Raw genomic sequence first — 14,729 nt, forward strand, 5'->3', positions numbered from 1 at the left:
CAGTGTCAACCCGTAGTATCCGTCGGCGTCTGAATGAAAAGAGACTGTATGGTAGGAGACCCAGGAAGACCCCACTTCTTACCCAGAGACATAAAAAAGCCAGGCTGGAGTTTGCCAAAACTTACCTGACAAAGCCTAAAACGTTTTGGAAGAATGTTCTCTGGTCAGATGAGACAAAAGTAGAGCTTTTTGGGCAAAGGCATCAACATAGAGTTTACAGGAGAAAAAAAAAGGCATTCAGAGAAAAGAACACTGTCCCTACAGTCAAACATGGTGGAAGTTCCCTGATGTTTTGGGGTTGCTTTGCTGCCTCTGGCACTGGACTGCTTGACCGTGTGCATGGCGATATGAAGTCAGAAGACTACCAACAAATTTTGCAGCATAATGTAGGGCCCAGTGTGAGAAAGCTGGGTCTCCCTCAGAGGTCATGGGTCTTCCAGCAGGACAATGACCTAAAACACACTTCAAAAAGCACTAGAAAATGGTTTGAGAGAAAGCACTGTCGAGTTCTAAGGTGGCCAGCAATGAGTCCAGACCTGAATCCCATAGAACACCTGTGGAGAGATCTAAAAATGGCAGTTTGGAGAAGGCACCTTTCAGATATCAGGGACCTGGAGCAGTTTGCCAAAGAAGAATGGTCTAAAATTCCAGCAGAGCATTGTAAGAAACTCATTGATGGTTACTGGAAGCGGTTGGTCGCAGTTATTTTGGCTAAAGGTTGTGCAACCAAGTATTAGGCTGAGGGTGCCAATACTTTTGTCTGGCCCATTTTTGGAGTTTTGTGTGAAATTGTCGAGGTAGCTATTTTGGGAGGGCTAAATTAACCCTTCACGGTTGATCCAGTGATTTCCAAATTATTCCAGTGTTGCTAGCAACTCAAATGACCACACGGAGACTGGGGTCTCTGTACGGGAGGATCGAGGCAGATCACCAAGCCCCTTTATTTTAGTCACATCTTTTATAATCTTTTGCTTAATTATGCAAGGTTCTCAAGTACCAATAGCATCATGGTAATGCTTCACTTTGTAAGCCAATAATATTGCAAGAAAACCGGAACTGCATATATGTCCGTACCTAAATAGCGTAGAAAGTAGTATAATGGCATATTCTTCAGAGTTTTACACCCCCGCCTCCCTTATCTTTGCACCTGATGAGAACAATCTGGTTTCATGACAGCCCATGCCAATTACAAAAATTTATCTTACAGCAACAAAAATTAAGAAATGAAACCTACAGAGAAATGGAGAAGTGAAACTTAAGCTCTGATTTTAGTATTAACCCTTCACATTCCCCCCTAGATAAAAAAAAATTTAAAACACATATGCATCATCAGAGGTGCTATCCCAAGCTAACAGCTTGAGGGGTACTGATCTTCACATGACTGATGCCGTGTTATCTGTCATGGCTGTCGCGGCGCACCCGTCCCCCCTGTATACTGCAGTTCACGAATAACAATTTTTTGATGACGGTGGTGGGGATCTTTTGTAGGTAGGCATGTGCTTGGCTTCAACATCTTCATCAAGTAGCCTCTTGAGATCGGTGCAGAGAAGAGCAGGGGCAACGACACCTTTTGGTATCATCATTAGCTGTCTTAGTGCAGAATTTCCTAATACATACAGGAATACACCAAAGAACAAGTTTTAGTATCACATATACAACAAGGATACAGGCAGCAATGTGTAACAAGCTCTGTAAGATCCCAGCTATCCAGCCTCCAATTCCCTTAAACCAATTGGCTGGATTGAGAAAGTGTCTGACCACCAACTGTCCTTATTACGATCATTGTCTTTATCGTATTGATCTTTGAGTCTTTGAATATCTTCTAACTTTAACTTCTACCAATGATAATATGGAAAATGCGAAAAACCAAAACATTATGTCCCCTTCATTTGCTATTTGCTTGTTTAACCAGCTTGCAGTGCGATGCGTGAATCCAAGTCAGTCTTCCTTCTAGTTTCACTGATATAGGGGTGATGAGGAGAACTTGATAGGGACCGTCATACAAGGGTTCTAGTCCGTGCTTCCTGACATGCCTCTTCACGACTACCAAATCACCATGCTTCAGTTTGACAGGTGTCTGTTTCTGCTAAATCTGGAAAAGAAAACTAGAGCATAGGTGTTAGCAAGATTTTTACTAAGGCCTGTTTCACACTTCCGTTTTTTCAAATCCGTCAAAATCCGTTGTTTTCCGTAAAAAAAACGGATCCGCCATTTTTTGCAGGATCCGTTTTTTTTGTCCCATAGACTTCCATTACGGTTACCGCGGATCCGTCAAAAAAACGTATCCGTTTTTAAAAAAACGGATCCGTTTGCATCAGTTTCCGTCAAAAAAACGGAAACGGATCCGTTTGGCGGACACAAAAACGGAAGTGTGAAACAGGCCTTAGCAGAATAACATATTGAACAGCACTGTCAGTTTCCTCTGATAACTGCTGGGGCTGGAAATTTGCAACTGGGGGCCTAGTACCAAACAATATCTCATATGGGGACAGGCCATATTTTGCAATAGGGGTAGTACGAATGTGGTATAACACAATGGGTAGGAGCTCTGGCCATGTAGCCGTAGTCTCCTGCATCATTTTGGTCAATTGTCCCTCAGTGTGCCATTCAACCTCTCAACTTTCCCACTGGATTGTGGGTGGTACGGAGTATGTAGGGCTACAGTGGATCCAAGCATTGTCAGAACCTCTTGGTACACATGAGAAGAAAAGGCCGGGCCTTGATCACTTTCAACAGCTTCTGGAACCCCATATCTGCATATAACTTCCATCACCAGTTTCTTCACTGTGGTCTTTGCAGTCATGTTGGTAACAGGGAATGCTTCCGGCCAACTGAAGAACCGGGGCCCAGTAGAATTTTTGCACTAGTGCGAGGGCCTGATTCTTTCCTCGATGTGTAGGTCCATGTGCCCATAGCAGGGTACATCCGCTTAGGGAGACACACGAGTTGGTCCTTTTTTCCAGAGACCATTATCCATTCGTGCCCCATCAGTCTTCCACTGCTTCACCTCTTCCTTTGGAGACATTCTCTGCATCGTCATTAAGCGGTCTCGCAGGGTCCGACAGAAAACTTCAGTCTGTTGTAGATCATCAGGTTCTTGTAGGGTCAGTGCTTCTTGTAACTGTTTATGCTGAGAGCGTGTGGTCACCATAGTTGGTATGGTTGGTTCAACGGGTAAGAGAGCGGCGGCTTTAGCTTGCATATCTGCAAATGCGTTGCCAACAGTCTGTGGACTGGTCCTAGGACCGTGCGCCTTAACTTTGATAATAGCCACCTGAGTAGGTAGTTTGATCGAGTCCATGAGGGTTTTAATAGCTTCAGCATTTTTCACTGGGGTTCCGGCAGCAGTAATAAACCCTCGATTGGCCGATAGAGCCCCAAAATCGTGAGCAATACCAAATGCATACCGTGAGTCCGTGTATATATTAGCCCATGTGTTCTTGGCCAAAATACATGCAGTAGACAGAGCCTGGAGTTCTGCTTCTTGTGCTGACTGTGAGGGCGGGAGCGCAGCTACGTGCACTACAGTGTCTTCTGTGGTAACAGCGTATCCCGTGTGGAATCTACCAAACTCGTCAGCATATCTTGAACCATCTGTGTATAACACCAGATCAGGATTTGGGAGTGGATTCTCACTGACATTTGGTGGAGTAGCTGTTTCTTCTATCAGAAGTTGGGAACAAACATATTGGAGGTAATCCTCATTACTGCCATCTTCCCTTATAATTCATTATGCCGTCTTTCAAAGCGTTGTAAAGGGGTTGCATTATGCGTGATGCATCCTGTATTAACTGACAAAAATAACTGCATAGTCCAAGAAAACGCTGGAGTTCAGTTTCACCTTTTGGGAAAGGAAGGGAGCTGACAGCTATTTTTCTTCTGCGAGGTGTCTGGCACCCTGAAGGAGACAGTGACCCAAGAATATCACTTGACCAAGGCAGAACTGAAGTCTCGAGGCCGAAACCCGACAGTTCAGTGCTGCCAGATACTTAAGGAGGCTAACAATGACAACAATGGCAAAAGACACCTGCTCATATTTTTTTTGCAAACTGGTTGGGACTGTTTTGGGCCCCTTGTGGCATAACTGTCCATGTTAACTGTCGTCCCTGATAAGTGAATGCAAATAGAAACTGGCAGTCTGGGTGTAACGGAATGCTAAAGAAGGCATTGGTAAGATCAATAACTAAACCAAGCAGCATCCTGGGGTATTTGGGACAAAAGAGTATGTGGATTAGGTACCACTGGAGTTTCCAGAACAGTAGCTGCATTAACTGCCTGTAGATCTTGCACCAGCCGGTACACAGGGGGCTGGCCAGGTGGGGTCTTTTTCTTAACGGGAAACAAGGGCGTATTACATGGAGAAACACAGGGTACCAGGGCACCATTATCAAGTAACGTTTGTATTTGTTCCTGAAGGCCCCGCTCCTGATCATGTTTCAAAGGATATTGATGGACTTTGGGAAAAGGGGCACCAGGTTTGAGAAACACTTTTACTGGTTCTACAGGCATTTTCCCTATATCATTTGGCCCTTTTGACCAGAGTTTAGATAGTATCTCTGAGAGGTATGGGGTGAGTCATTGATCCTCAGGCAATATTGGGGGTTGATCTGAGCCTATCAGGGCCATCATAACCGTAAGAAGGGCATGCAAAATTCAGATTTCCTCACTGTCTTCATCTACATAGGGATTATATAACGTTAGAGCCATCTGACCATCATCTTTGAATTGTATTCTGGAGGTGAACAGTGATAATGAATCTGCCCCTAGTAAATTTACTGGACATGTGGGGGAGATCACAAACTGAGCAGTAACGAGAATTAGCAGGGAGGGGCTGAGGAGCAGGGTTCCCACTAGCTGAAGTCCGGGGGGGGGCGGGCGAGAGTTTGCTGTGTGGGCTGAAGGGCACACTGAGTGCTCGCAGCTGCGGTGGGGGCAAAGGGGGATATAGTGTGGGCTAAGATGGGAGGGGGTACTGAAGCAGCTGCTAGCTTGCTAATTTGCTTTTTCTTTTTTTTTTTTTTCTCTCTCTCCTTAACAGAGCGGGTTAAAGTCTTCTGAAAACTTTTTTCCCCCTCTGGATCGGGTGAACGGGGATTGAGGCTGGCGGCGGATGATAATAGGTGCCGTCAGCAAAGGTGGCGGCTGCGACTCTCCGTCTCCTTGTACAATTGTCATCTAGCAGGGAGACCTCTTGTTTCAAATCATCACTTTTAACTATTTCCCTGACACATTAATATCAATCTTAGTTCCTTCTTAACCAATCACTTTCTCACACCAGCCACTTTCTTGAACCACAATACATCCCGTCCCTGTCATAATAGACAATTTTTCCTTCAACATAGCAGTAACAGAAACAATCAGAACTCACTTGCTGTTCAATGTCCACATAACCTTCATTATACAATTCATGTGCCAAGCCACGGAATTCCTCAGCACCTTCAAGTAATCCATCATCAGTCAATCTTCCATTATTATTATTATTATTATTATTATTATTATTATTATTATTATTAATTTATTTATTTTTAACTCCTTCATTCCATAGCGTAGGCTGCAACCTCCCGCCCTTAGGAAATCCCAGAATGGAAAATATTCTTCCTGCATTCCGGACAAATTTCTTTCCTTGTCTTTGAATCATAAGACTAACAGTATCTGATCCTTCTCACAATTCCAAACTTTTCTTTTTCTTCCACAGAAACATAATTCTCTCCTTTAGAGACAAACATCCTGACTTAAATTGTGCACAGATCTGGCGGCCATTTCAGTCTCTGTTCCACCGGGTCAATAATCCCTCTCTGGGATTGTCAAAAATTTGCGGTACTCAGTGAAAGGAGGAGGGCGTCTCAGACTATCCCTCCGGACACCTCTGGTTATATATATCTTTCTATATATACCTGAGTTACGTATCCTACCCAGTCTTCGATCACTCACCACGCCCAATACTAATAATGATCGGGAATTTCAGGATATTTTGACTATAAAGAGAGTCACAATCACTGGTCAATCCAGGGTGTCCGTCCCTTATGAGGTACGGTTCGAGCACTGGGCCCCCAACGGGACTACACCTCTATATGATTCCACCCATGAATCACCCCACCAGGGGACAAACCTCAGATCCTCTTTGCAGCAACAAGCACAGGAAAACCACACTAACGGTCAGTCTGAACAGTATAACTGCCAACTTACCGTGGTTGTGAGGGATGATCAGTCCCAGTTTTCCAGCACCTGTGTCCGCTTCGAGGGTGCTTTGTCTTGTTGTCCTCCGGGGCAGAGGCGTCCCTGTTCGGGGGCCCCACGTTGGGCGCCACTGTCGAGGTAGCTATTTTGTGAGGGCTAAATTAACCCTTCACGGTTGATCCAGTGATTTCCAAATTATTCCAGTGTTGCTAGCAACTCAAATGACCACACGGAGACTGGGGTCTCTGTACGGGAGGATCGAGGCAGATCACTAAGCCCCTTTATTTTAGTCACATCTTTTATAATCTTTTGCTTAATTATGCAAGGTTCTCAAGTACCAATAGCATCATGGTAATGCTTCACTTTGTAAGCCAATAATATTGCAAGAAAACCGGAACTGCATATATGTCCGTACCTAAATAGCGTAGAAAGTAGTATAATGGCATATTCTTCAGAGTTTTAAGAATCATAGAATCATAGAATCGTAGAGTTGGAAGGGACCTCCTGGGCCATCTGGTCCAACCCCCTGCTCAAAGCAGGATTCGCTAAATCATCCCAGTCAGATGTCTGTCCAGCCTCTGTTTGAAGACTTCCATTGAAGGAGAACTCACCACTTCTCGTGGCAGCCTGTTCCACTCATTGATCACTCTAACTGTCAAAAAGTTTTTTCTAATATCTAATCTGTGTCTCCTCCCATTCAGTTTCATCCCATTGCTTCTAGTCTTTCCTTGTGCAAATGAGAATAAAGTTGATCCTTCTACAATGTGACAGCCCTTTAGATATTTGTAGACAGCAATTAAGTCTCCTCTCAGTCTTCTCTTTTGCAAACTAAACATTCCCAAATCCTGCAACCTTTCCTCATAAGACAGGGTTTGCAGACCGGTCACCATTCTGGTCGCTCTTTTCTGAACTTGCTCCAGTTTGTTGATGTCTTTTTTAAAATGTGGTGCCCAAAACTGGACACAATATTCCAGATGAGGTCTGACCAAAGAGGAGTAGAGGGAAATAATGACTTCACGTGATCTAGACTGAATGCTTCTGTTAATACATCCTAGAACTGCATTTGCCTTTTTTGCTGCTGCATCACACTGTTGACTCATATTCAGTCTGTGATCTATTAGTATACCCAAGTCTTTTTCACATGTGCTGTCACTTAGCCCTATCCCTCCCATTCTATATATGCTTTTTTCATTTTTATTGCCCAGATGTAGTACTTTGCATTTCTCCCTGTTAAAAACCATTCTGTTAGTTACTGCCCACTTCTCCAGTTTATTTAAATCTTTTTGAATCCTCTCTCTCTCTTCTCTAGTATTAGCTATCCCTCCTAGCTTTGTGTCATCAGCAAATTTAATCAGTTTACCCTCAATTCCTTCATCTAAATCGTTGATAAAGATGTTGAACAATACAGGGCCCAGGACAGAGCCCTGTGGTACCCCACTTGAGACATTCTTCCAACTGGATGTGCAGCCATTTACGACCACTCTTTGGGTCCGATCACTAAGCCAGCTATGAATCCACCTAACAGTTGCCTTGTCCATTCCATACTTAGTCATTTTTTCAATAAGGATTGTATGAGAGACTTTGTCAAATGCTTTGCTGAAGTCAAGATATACTATATCTACAGCATTTCCTTGATCCACCCAATCAGTGATACCGTCATAGAAGGAAATTAAGTTAGTCTGACATGACTTATTAGTTACAAACCCATGCTGACTCTGTTTGATCACTTCATTCTTATCCAGGTATTGACTTACATGTTGTTTAATAATTTGTTCAAAGATCTTTCCTGGTATAGAAGTCAGACTCACCGGCCTATAGTTGCCTGGGTCCACCTTCTTCCCCTTTTTGAAGATAGGAACAACATTTGCTCTTCTCCAGTCTTCTGGCACTTCTCCTGCTCTCCAAGAACTTTCAAAGATTATGGAGAGTGGTTCAGAAATTTATTCTGCTATCTCCTTCAGTACTCTGGGGTGTAATTCATCTGGACCTGGAGACTTGAATTCATTTAGGTTAGCTAAGTGTTTCCTCACTATCTTTCTGTTTATAGATATCCTGGATTCTTCTATTCCCTTAATAGGACAGTGAATAACAGTTGGTGTTACATTTCCTTTCTGAGAGAAAACAGATGCAAAATAGGAATTTAAAAGTTCAGCCTTCTCAACATCCTGTCTTACCATTTCATCATTTTCATCCTGTAAAAATCCTATAGCATCTTTGACTTTTCTTTTACTTTTGACATATCCCCAAAATCCTTTATTATTGCTTTTGACATCTCTTGCAAGCCTCAATTCATTTTCAGCTTTAGTTAATCTGATTTGTGCCCTGCAGATTCTGCAGACAGCATTATATTCTTCTTTAGATATGCCTCCCTCTTTCCATTTTATAAACATTTTTTTCTTCCTTTTTAGCATGTGCTTAAGTTCTGTGTTCACCCATCCTGGTTTCCTTAAATGCTTCCTATTCTTCCCTCTTTTCGGAATTGTTAACAACTGTGCTTTGAGAATTTCATTTTTCAAGATTTCCCATCCTTCCTGGACATTTTTGTCTTTAAGGATATCCAGCCATTGGATCCCTCCAATTATCTTTCTGAATCCCTTAAAATCTGCCTTTCTGAAATCTAACCTTGACGTCTGAGTCTTCACAGGTCTTCCGCCTCTAGTTATCCAAAATTCTAAAATAGCATGGTCGCTACCTCCTAGGGTTCCAGCCACTTTTACCTCCTCAACCATTTCCTCCCTGTTTATAAGGATTAGATCCAAGGTAGCAGTTCCCCTTGTTTTCTCCCCTACCTTTTGGAAGATAAAGTTGTCAGCAAGAGAGGATAAGAATTTCCTTGACCTGTTAGTTTTGCCTGAGAGAGATTCCCAACAAATGTCTGGATAGTTGAAATCTCCCATGACAACTATGTCATATTTTTTGGAGAACTTGGCCATTTGATGCATAAAGAGTTCATCCATATCTTCAGCTTGCACAGGCGGCCTGTAGTAAATGCCTACAATGGTGTCCTTTCCATTGTTCTGTCCTTGTATTCTTACCCAAACAGTTTCCACAGAACTCCCAGTCTCTGAAGCTTCAATCTCTGTGCAGATATACGCGTTTCTAACATACAATGCGACACCTCCTCCTCGTTTATCAAGTCTGTTTCTTGCAAATAAGTTGTATCCTTCTAGTCTTGTATTCCAATCATGTGTATCGTCCCACCAAGTTTCAGTGATTCCAATGACATCATATTTCTTTTCCTGTGTTAGTAGTTCCAATTCTCCTTGTTTGTTGCCCATGCTTTGTGCATTAGTATAGAAACATTTTAGTTTGTGATTGGTTTCTCTTTCTCCAATATTTTTATTAATTAGATTCTTTCGTCTTTGTTCTTCCTTTCCACTTCTATTAGCAGAGTTCTCAATAGCATTTGTCAGGTGTATGGCTTTTTCTGGTCTTTTGCTTCCCTTCCCATGTTGTTCTAGTTTAAAGCTCTCCTTACAAGTGTAGCAAGGCGACTTCCAAATACATGCTTTCCAGTCTTCGTAAGGTGCACCCCATCTCTAGCAAGTAGTCCATCGTATAAGTAGTTTTACACCCCCGCCTCCCTTATCTTTGCACCTGATGCGAACAATCTGGTTTCATGACAGCCCATGCCAATTACAAAAATTTATCTTACAGCAACAAAAATTAAGAAACGAAACCTAACCTACAGAGAAATGGAGAAGTGAAACTTAAGCTCTGATTTTAGTATTAACCCTTCACAAAATGATCAATGTTTTGCTTTTTGCTTCATTCTCTTTTGTGTTTTTTTCATTTAAGACAAATTAAAGGAAGATAATACCAAAGAATTTGATTTGTGTTTGCAATCATTTTCAGGAAGAAACTGAGTATTATCTGACAGAATTGCAGGGGTGTCAATACTTTTGGCCACAACTGTATCACTGCACTACCTGCTGAAGAATTTCATTATTATTTAAGCCAAATTACATTGAAGCACAAAGGAAGCAACTGATCTAAACATTATTTTTCAATTATATGTGGCTTCCCTTATGTAAAATGTTAGAAATGTAAAACATATTTTATTTTTATATGAAAGAAGCCCAATCTCTCCAACAAAAGCCGCAAAAACATTGCACTGAGTAAGAACCAAAATAAAAATCTCCTATATGTGTCCCAGAAATCACCCCCTCCTGCTACTGCTAATATGATGCTTTTTTTTATGCAGCATGCTGAGCAAAGCCATTTTGACGGCAAGAAATATGTAAACTGAGGCACTGTTGCTGCTCAGACGATAATAAAAATTGTGACAATATGACCATGCCTTACCTTCACAGCTGGACCAGACTACTTTAATTTTTTAAAAAGATAAGGGTAGCCTAGGAAGTAGACAGCTTCAATAATAAATCATCCAAAAAGCAAAAAGAAGCCATGTCTAAAATATAATAATCTTTATTGAGATATAATTAAAAAAAATTATATATATAAAAAAATATCACAATGGTTATTAAAAGTGAGGGCGCTACAAGAAAATCACCACATCAAGAGGTAACACGCACAAAAATATCCAAGATATATTTATGCAGAGAATGCTTGAATAAATGCTAATAAACAAATATTAGTGCATAGGACTTTTTACTTATTTAAATAAATGCCAGTGCATTTCTCAGAACAGTAACTTAGAAAAAAAAGTACAGATGTGCATAAATGTATTTGGAAAAAATTAGGGCATCATATGGTCAGCATGAACAAATACAAAGTAAACCAACGGCAAACCTCAATAGGCATTTTCCAAGAATATAGCAATATAAACAAGGCAGTTAGCATAAACAGGGGTGGATAGGTAGGGTGTCATATAGCCAGTGTATGCCTGTGCAAAGTATGGCGGCAATAGACCCTAAAAGATATAACCAAGCAGAAGATAGGTATAAGATAAGAAGGTATGGTCAGTGCATATTACCTCAGGGTGTGGGCAGGAGGACCCCGACGCGCGTTTCGCGGCAGCTTTATCGAGGGGCGTCGGGGTCCTCCTGCCCGCACCCTCTGTCCCCAGTGCTAAAGATGGGGGACGCAGGTCGCATGCAGCGTCATGTGCCCCTAGGCGGAGCTACCGGAGGAGGCGCGGCAGGGGGCGGGGCTTAGCGTCAGCCGTGAGCAGGCCGACTCTGCTGCTGGAAACGCAAATGTGAAACCACCCTTATTCCCGTAAAATCCACGATTTTTTAAATATGTATATCTGGCTCAAAAGCTTATTTTAAATGAAAGGGGGCGTTACCAATGTGAGACATGGAATGACTGACAGTCTGCCCTCCTGATCTACTTGTCTCACAATGGCAACTCCCCCTGTCATCTATAATAATCTCTGGTGGCAGATTCTCATGCAGATCAGTGTCCGGCCCATAGATCTTAACAGCTCATTTACATATAAGAAAAATGTGTATTTCTCAGGAATAAGATTTTGGATGTCCGATATCGATGTAATATTTTATTCTGCATCCTATGACCTGTAAGAAGTCCATATAGCTTGCTTAGTAGAGTTGATCCTTCTGACAGAATCCCTTTAACGTTACAACTCGGGTGGTGAATTTCTATTAAAGATTTTTTATTTTGCAGGGACCACCCAGAAATCTTACGCTTGATGCACCAGCCCCACAGCACACAGAGAGGTTAGTATGTCAATTACACTTTATAAGTTAATCTCTATGTTTAATTCAACAAACATTAATGTCTTTGTAGCATATTTGAGTTGCTTTGTATTTGTAATTGGATATTTGTTGCTGTAGGCAGTGAGGCGTTCACTACATTGTCAAATTTAGCGGTTTGTGATGAACCATAAAGGGGTTTACCACTTTTCTGTTAGAAAAGTGGTAAAGTGATATAAAATAAAGCCATATAGTACTTGTCCTGCCGCTGCTCTGGTCTCTAGCTCCTTCTGCAACAGTAATGTCACAAGTACAGCATGCATCAACATTGAAGCCAATCATAGAGCTTGGAGGATTATGCCATTTAGATCGGCAGTGTAGCTTAGCTCGGTGATTGGCTGCAGCAGAGACATCACTACTAGAGCACACAAGAGACCCGAGAAGTGGAAGAGTCGTTAATCATTATTGCATGTAATATCCCCATAAGAAAAAAAGTAACACCATCAGGTAACACATGCATGCACTTGTTTGTGATATTTACAATTCTCCTTTGTTGTTACTTTGTCGGTAGAGCTAAACCTTTGCCTTTCTTTTCTGCAGCTTCTCATACCCCAAGTTCAGTACCCCTGCTTCTAATGGCTTTCCGTCAGGAAGAGGTGGAGGCAAAATGATGAGGGAGAAAGGCTCTCATTATAGTAGCAAGTCACCAGATGAGGTATGCATTTGTGTGTGATCTTATGTTTCTTTACATAAGAAGTCTGAGATTGCTTGAATGTGTATTATTTTCATGGGCATCACTGGTACATTACATCGCTGTCTGTCTTCCCTTTAGGAGGTGGTGGCTCTCAATTTGCCAACAATATCTTTACCAATAAGCACGACGGCACTTCCAAAGATTTCATTTGGTCTCCAGATGAAGACTACACCCCCTCCTGCTGCTGTTAGTAAATCTGTTTTTAGCACAGTAACTTTATTTAATTTTCCCTCTTCTCCATTGAAGAAGTGAAAATAGTTGATGTATTGTTCCTTTTCTTCTAACAGGCACAGACTACAAACTCAACAAGCAATCCCTCATTCACATTTTCATCTCCTATTGTGAAATCAACTGAATCCAATGCACAATCTCCTGGGTCATCTGTAAGTAGGAAGAACCCATATCCTGCCTTGCAGAATACCTGCATCTGTGATTATTGACAATGCTCTAGATGTAAACTTGGAGCTGGAGTTTCAACTTGATCAGATTATATCACTGTTATGACTAGCTGCTAAAACAGTACCAATGTATACTGTACTTTAGCTTTTCAAGGCACGTTGTATCATTTTTCTAAGTGCCGCACAGGTTTAGATAATTTGGATAATAAGTGTCCAAATGCATTCACCTTGATTCAGCACGTGAAAGTGTCACCACTTTTGATCCCATACTGTTATTAGTGAGCCATGTTTTACAAATCTAGGCTAATGTGTTAAAATTGCAGAGACATGCATACACATTGCTTTCATGGCTCCTTGAACATGATATCTGAGCCTAGCGGTCACCGGCCCCTCTCTCCATCAAGCCCTCTGATTAGTCTACCAGTGTTTGTGTTCTGTAAAATGTTTAGGACCTGGAACATTGCCATGCTACTTTTATCAATTCCATTGATTATGAACTTGACTTTGTTTTTACACTGCCCGTTTTGTTGTCTTTCTCACAGCTTCTTTCCCTTTTTTATCTTGACATTTAAGTGCATTTGTGTTCACAGGTTGGCTTTACATTTAGTGTGCCGGCTATGAAAGTGTCATCATTCTCTTCCCAGACAAGTAAGAAATCTGCTACGAGCAGTCCTGGTAAGTAATTTGAGTAGCTGAATGAGAGGTTTAATTTTCTGCTCCTACTCTGCATTGGGGTTCCAAAATATCACTGCATAGTAGTGTAGCTACTCGTGATTGTGTGGGTTCAGTAGCAGTGTTCTGCCTGAAGAGTTGTGTATGCCCGTGTCAGTGCTGTCTGCTTTGCCTCCATATACATTGCTCATGTGATTGCTCTGTATAGGGTAAGAGCAGGAGTTGATGGCTCAGAAGAGACCAATACAGCTCTGCTATGTAGCCAGGAGGCTGCATTTCCCCTGTAACTATGGTTAATATACCAGACCAAGGGAAATATGATGAAAATAAAAAATTTTAATTATTGAAATGTCACTGAAAGACTTTTATGACCATATGGGAACACAATGTGTGAAATAAACGAGAAATGTAAATTAAAATATTGAAAAAAAATAAACATTTCACTGTCAATCTAAATGACTGTCACTAGACCTGCCCCCATAAATTGTCCGATAAATAAAAATTGTTGCAGAATGGTGAACTAATTTCAAAAATTATTTTAGTGGTCATAAAAATTGGGAAAGCAGATTCTTATTTTGCCACTGACGACCAAAAAAAAATAGTGCCAGTATAAAAATAAAGCCCCATCACCAAAACTTACTTGACTATCCAAACAAGGAGAAGCAAAAGTTACAGCTCTTTAAACTGCATGTTCAATAACCCCCCCCCCAGAAGATGTGCTTATCATGAACCTTGAATGGCCTAGTTGTGAACAATAAATGGCCTGCTCTTGAACTGGTTGAAATGGACCTATCACTTACTCAAGGAAAATTACCTTTTTTTTTTTTTTTTTTTTTTTTTAACTAGAAGACCCAACTTACCATAAGACTTACCACAGGTTTGGACAGCAGAAATTAGGAAAAGCATTTTTGTTATTAAAGGGAACCTGTCACCAGGTATGGGGGATAAGAGTTACGGCCACCGCCTTTCAGGACTTATCTACAGCATTCTATAATGCTGTAGATAAGCCCCCGGTCCTACCTGCAAGAGAAGAAAAATAACTTTTTTTTATACTCACCTGTGGGGCGGTTTGGTCCGATGGGTGTCGCAGGTCCAGGTCAGCCGCCTCCC

At 41.6% G+C, this 14,729-nt stretch overlaps 1 protein-coding gene across 1 annotated transcript in view; it reads left to right on the forward strand.

Annotated features, from left to right (window-relative positions):
* The window catches only part of NUP153 (nucleoporin 153), a gene marked incomplete at its 5' end in the record, with an annotated part of 122,124 nt that overhangs the window by 67,455 nt on the left and 39,940 nt on the right, over positions 1-14,729 (forward strand). The window contains 5 exons of the mRNA XM_073590052.1: positions 11,767-11,819; positions 12,396-12,510; positions 12,628-12,735; positions 12,837-12,932; positions 13,538-13,622. Coding sequence (XP_073446153.1) covers positions 11,767-11,819; positions 12,396-12,510; positions 12,628-12,735; positions 12,837-12,932; positions 13,538-13,622 — 457 coding nt within the window. The remainder of the gene's footprint in view (positions 1-11,766; positions 11,820-12,395; positions 12,511-12,627; positions 12,736-12,836; positions 12,933-13,537; positions 13,623-14,729) is intronic.

The sequence above is a fragment of the Dendrobates tinctorius genome, unplaced genomic scaffold, assembly GCF_039654945.1.
Source record: "Dendrobates tinctorius isolate UK_male_01 unplaced genomic scaffold, ASM3965494v1 ptg000115l, whole genome shotgun sequence".
Lineage (NCBI taxonomy): Eukaryota > Metazoa > Chordata > Amphibia > Anura > Dendrobatidae > Dendrobates > Dendrobates tinctorius.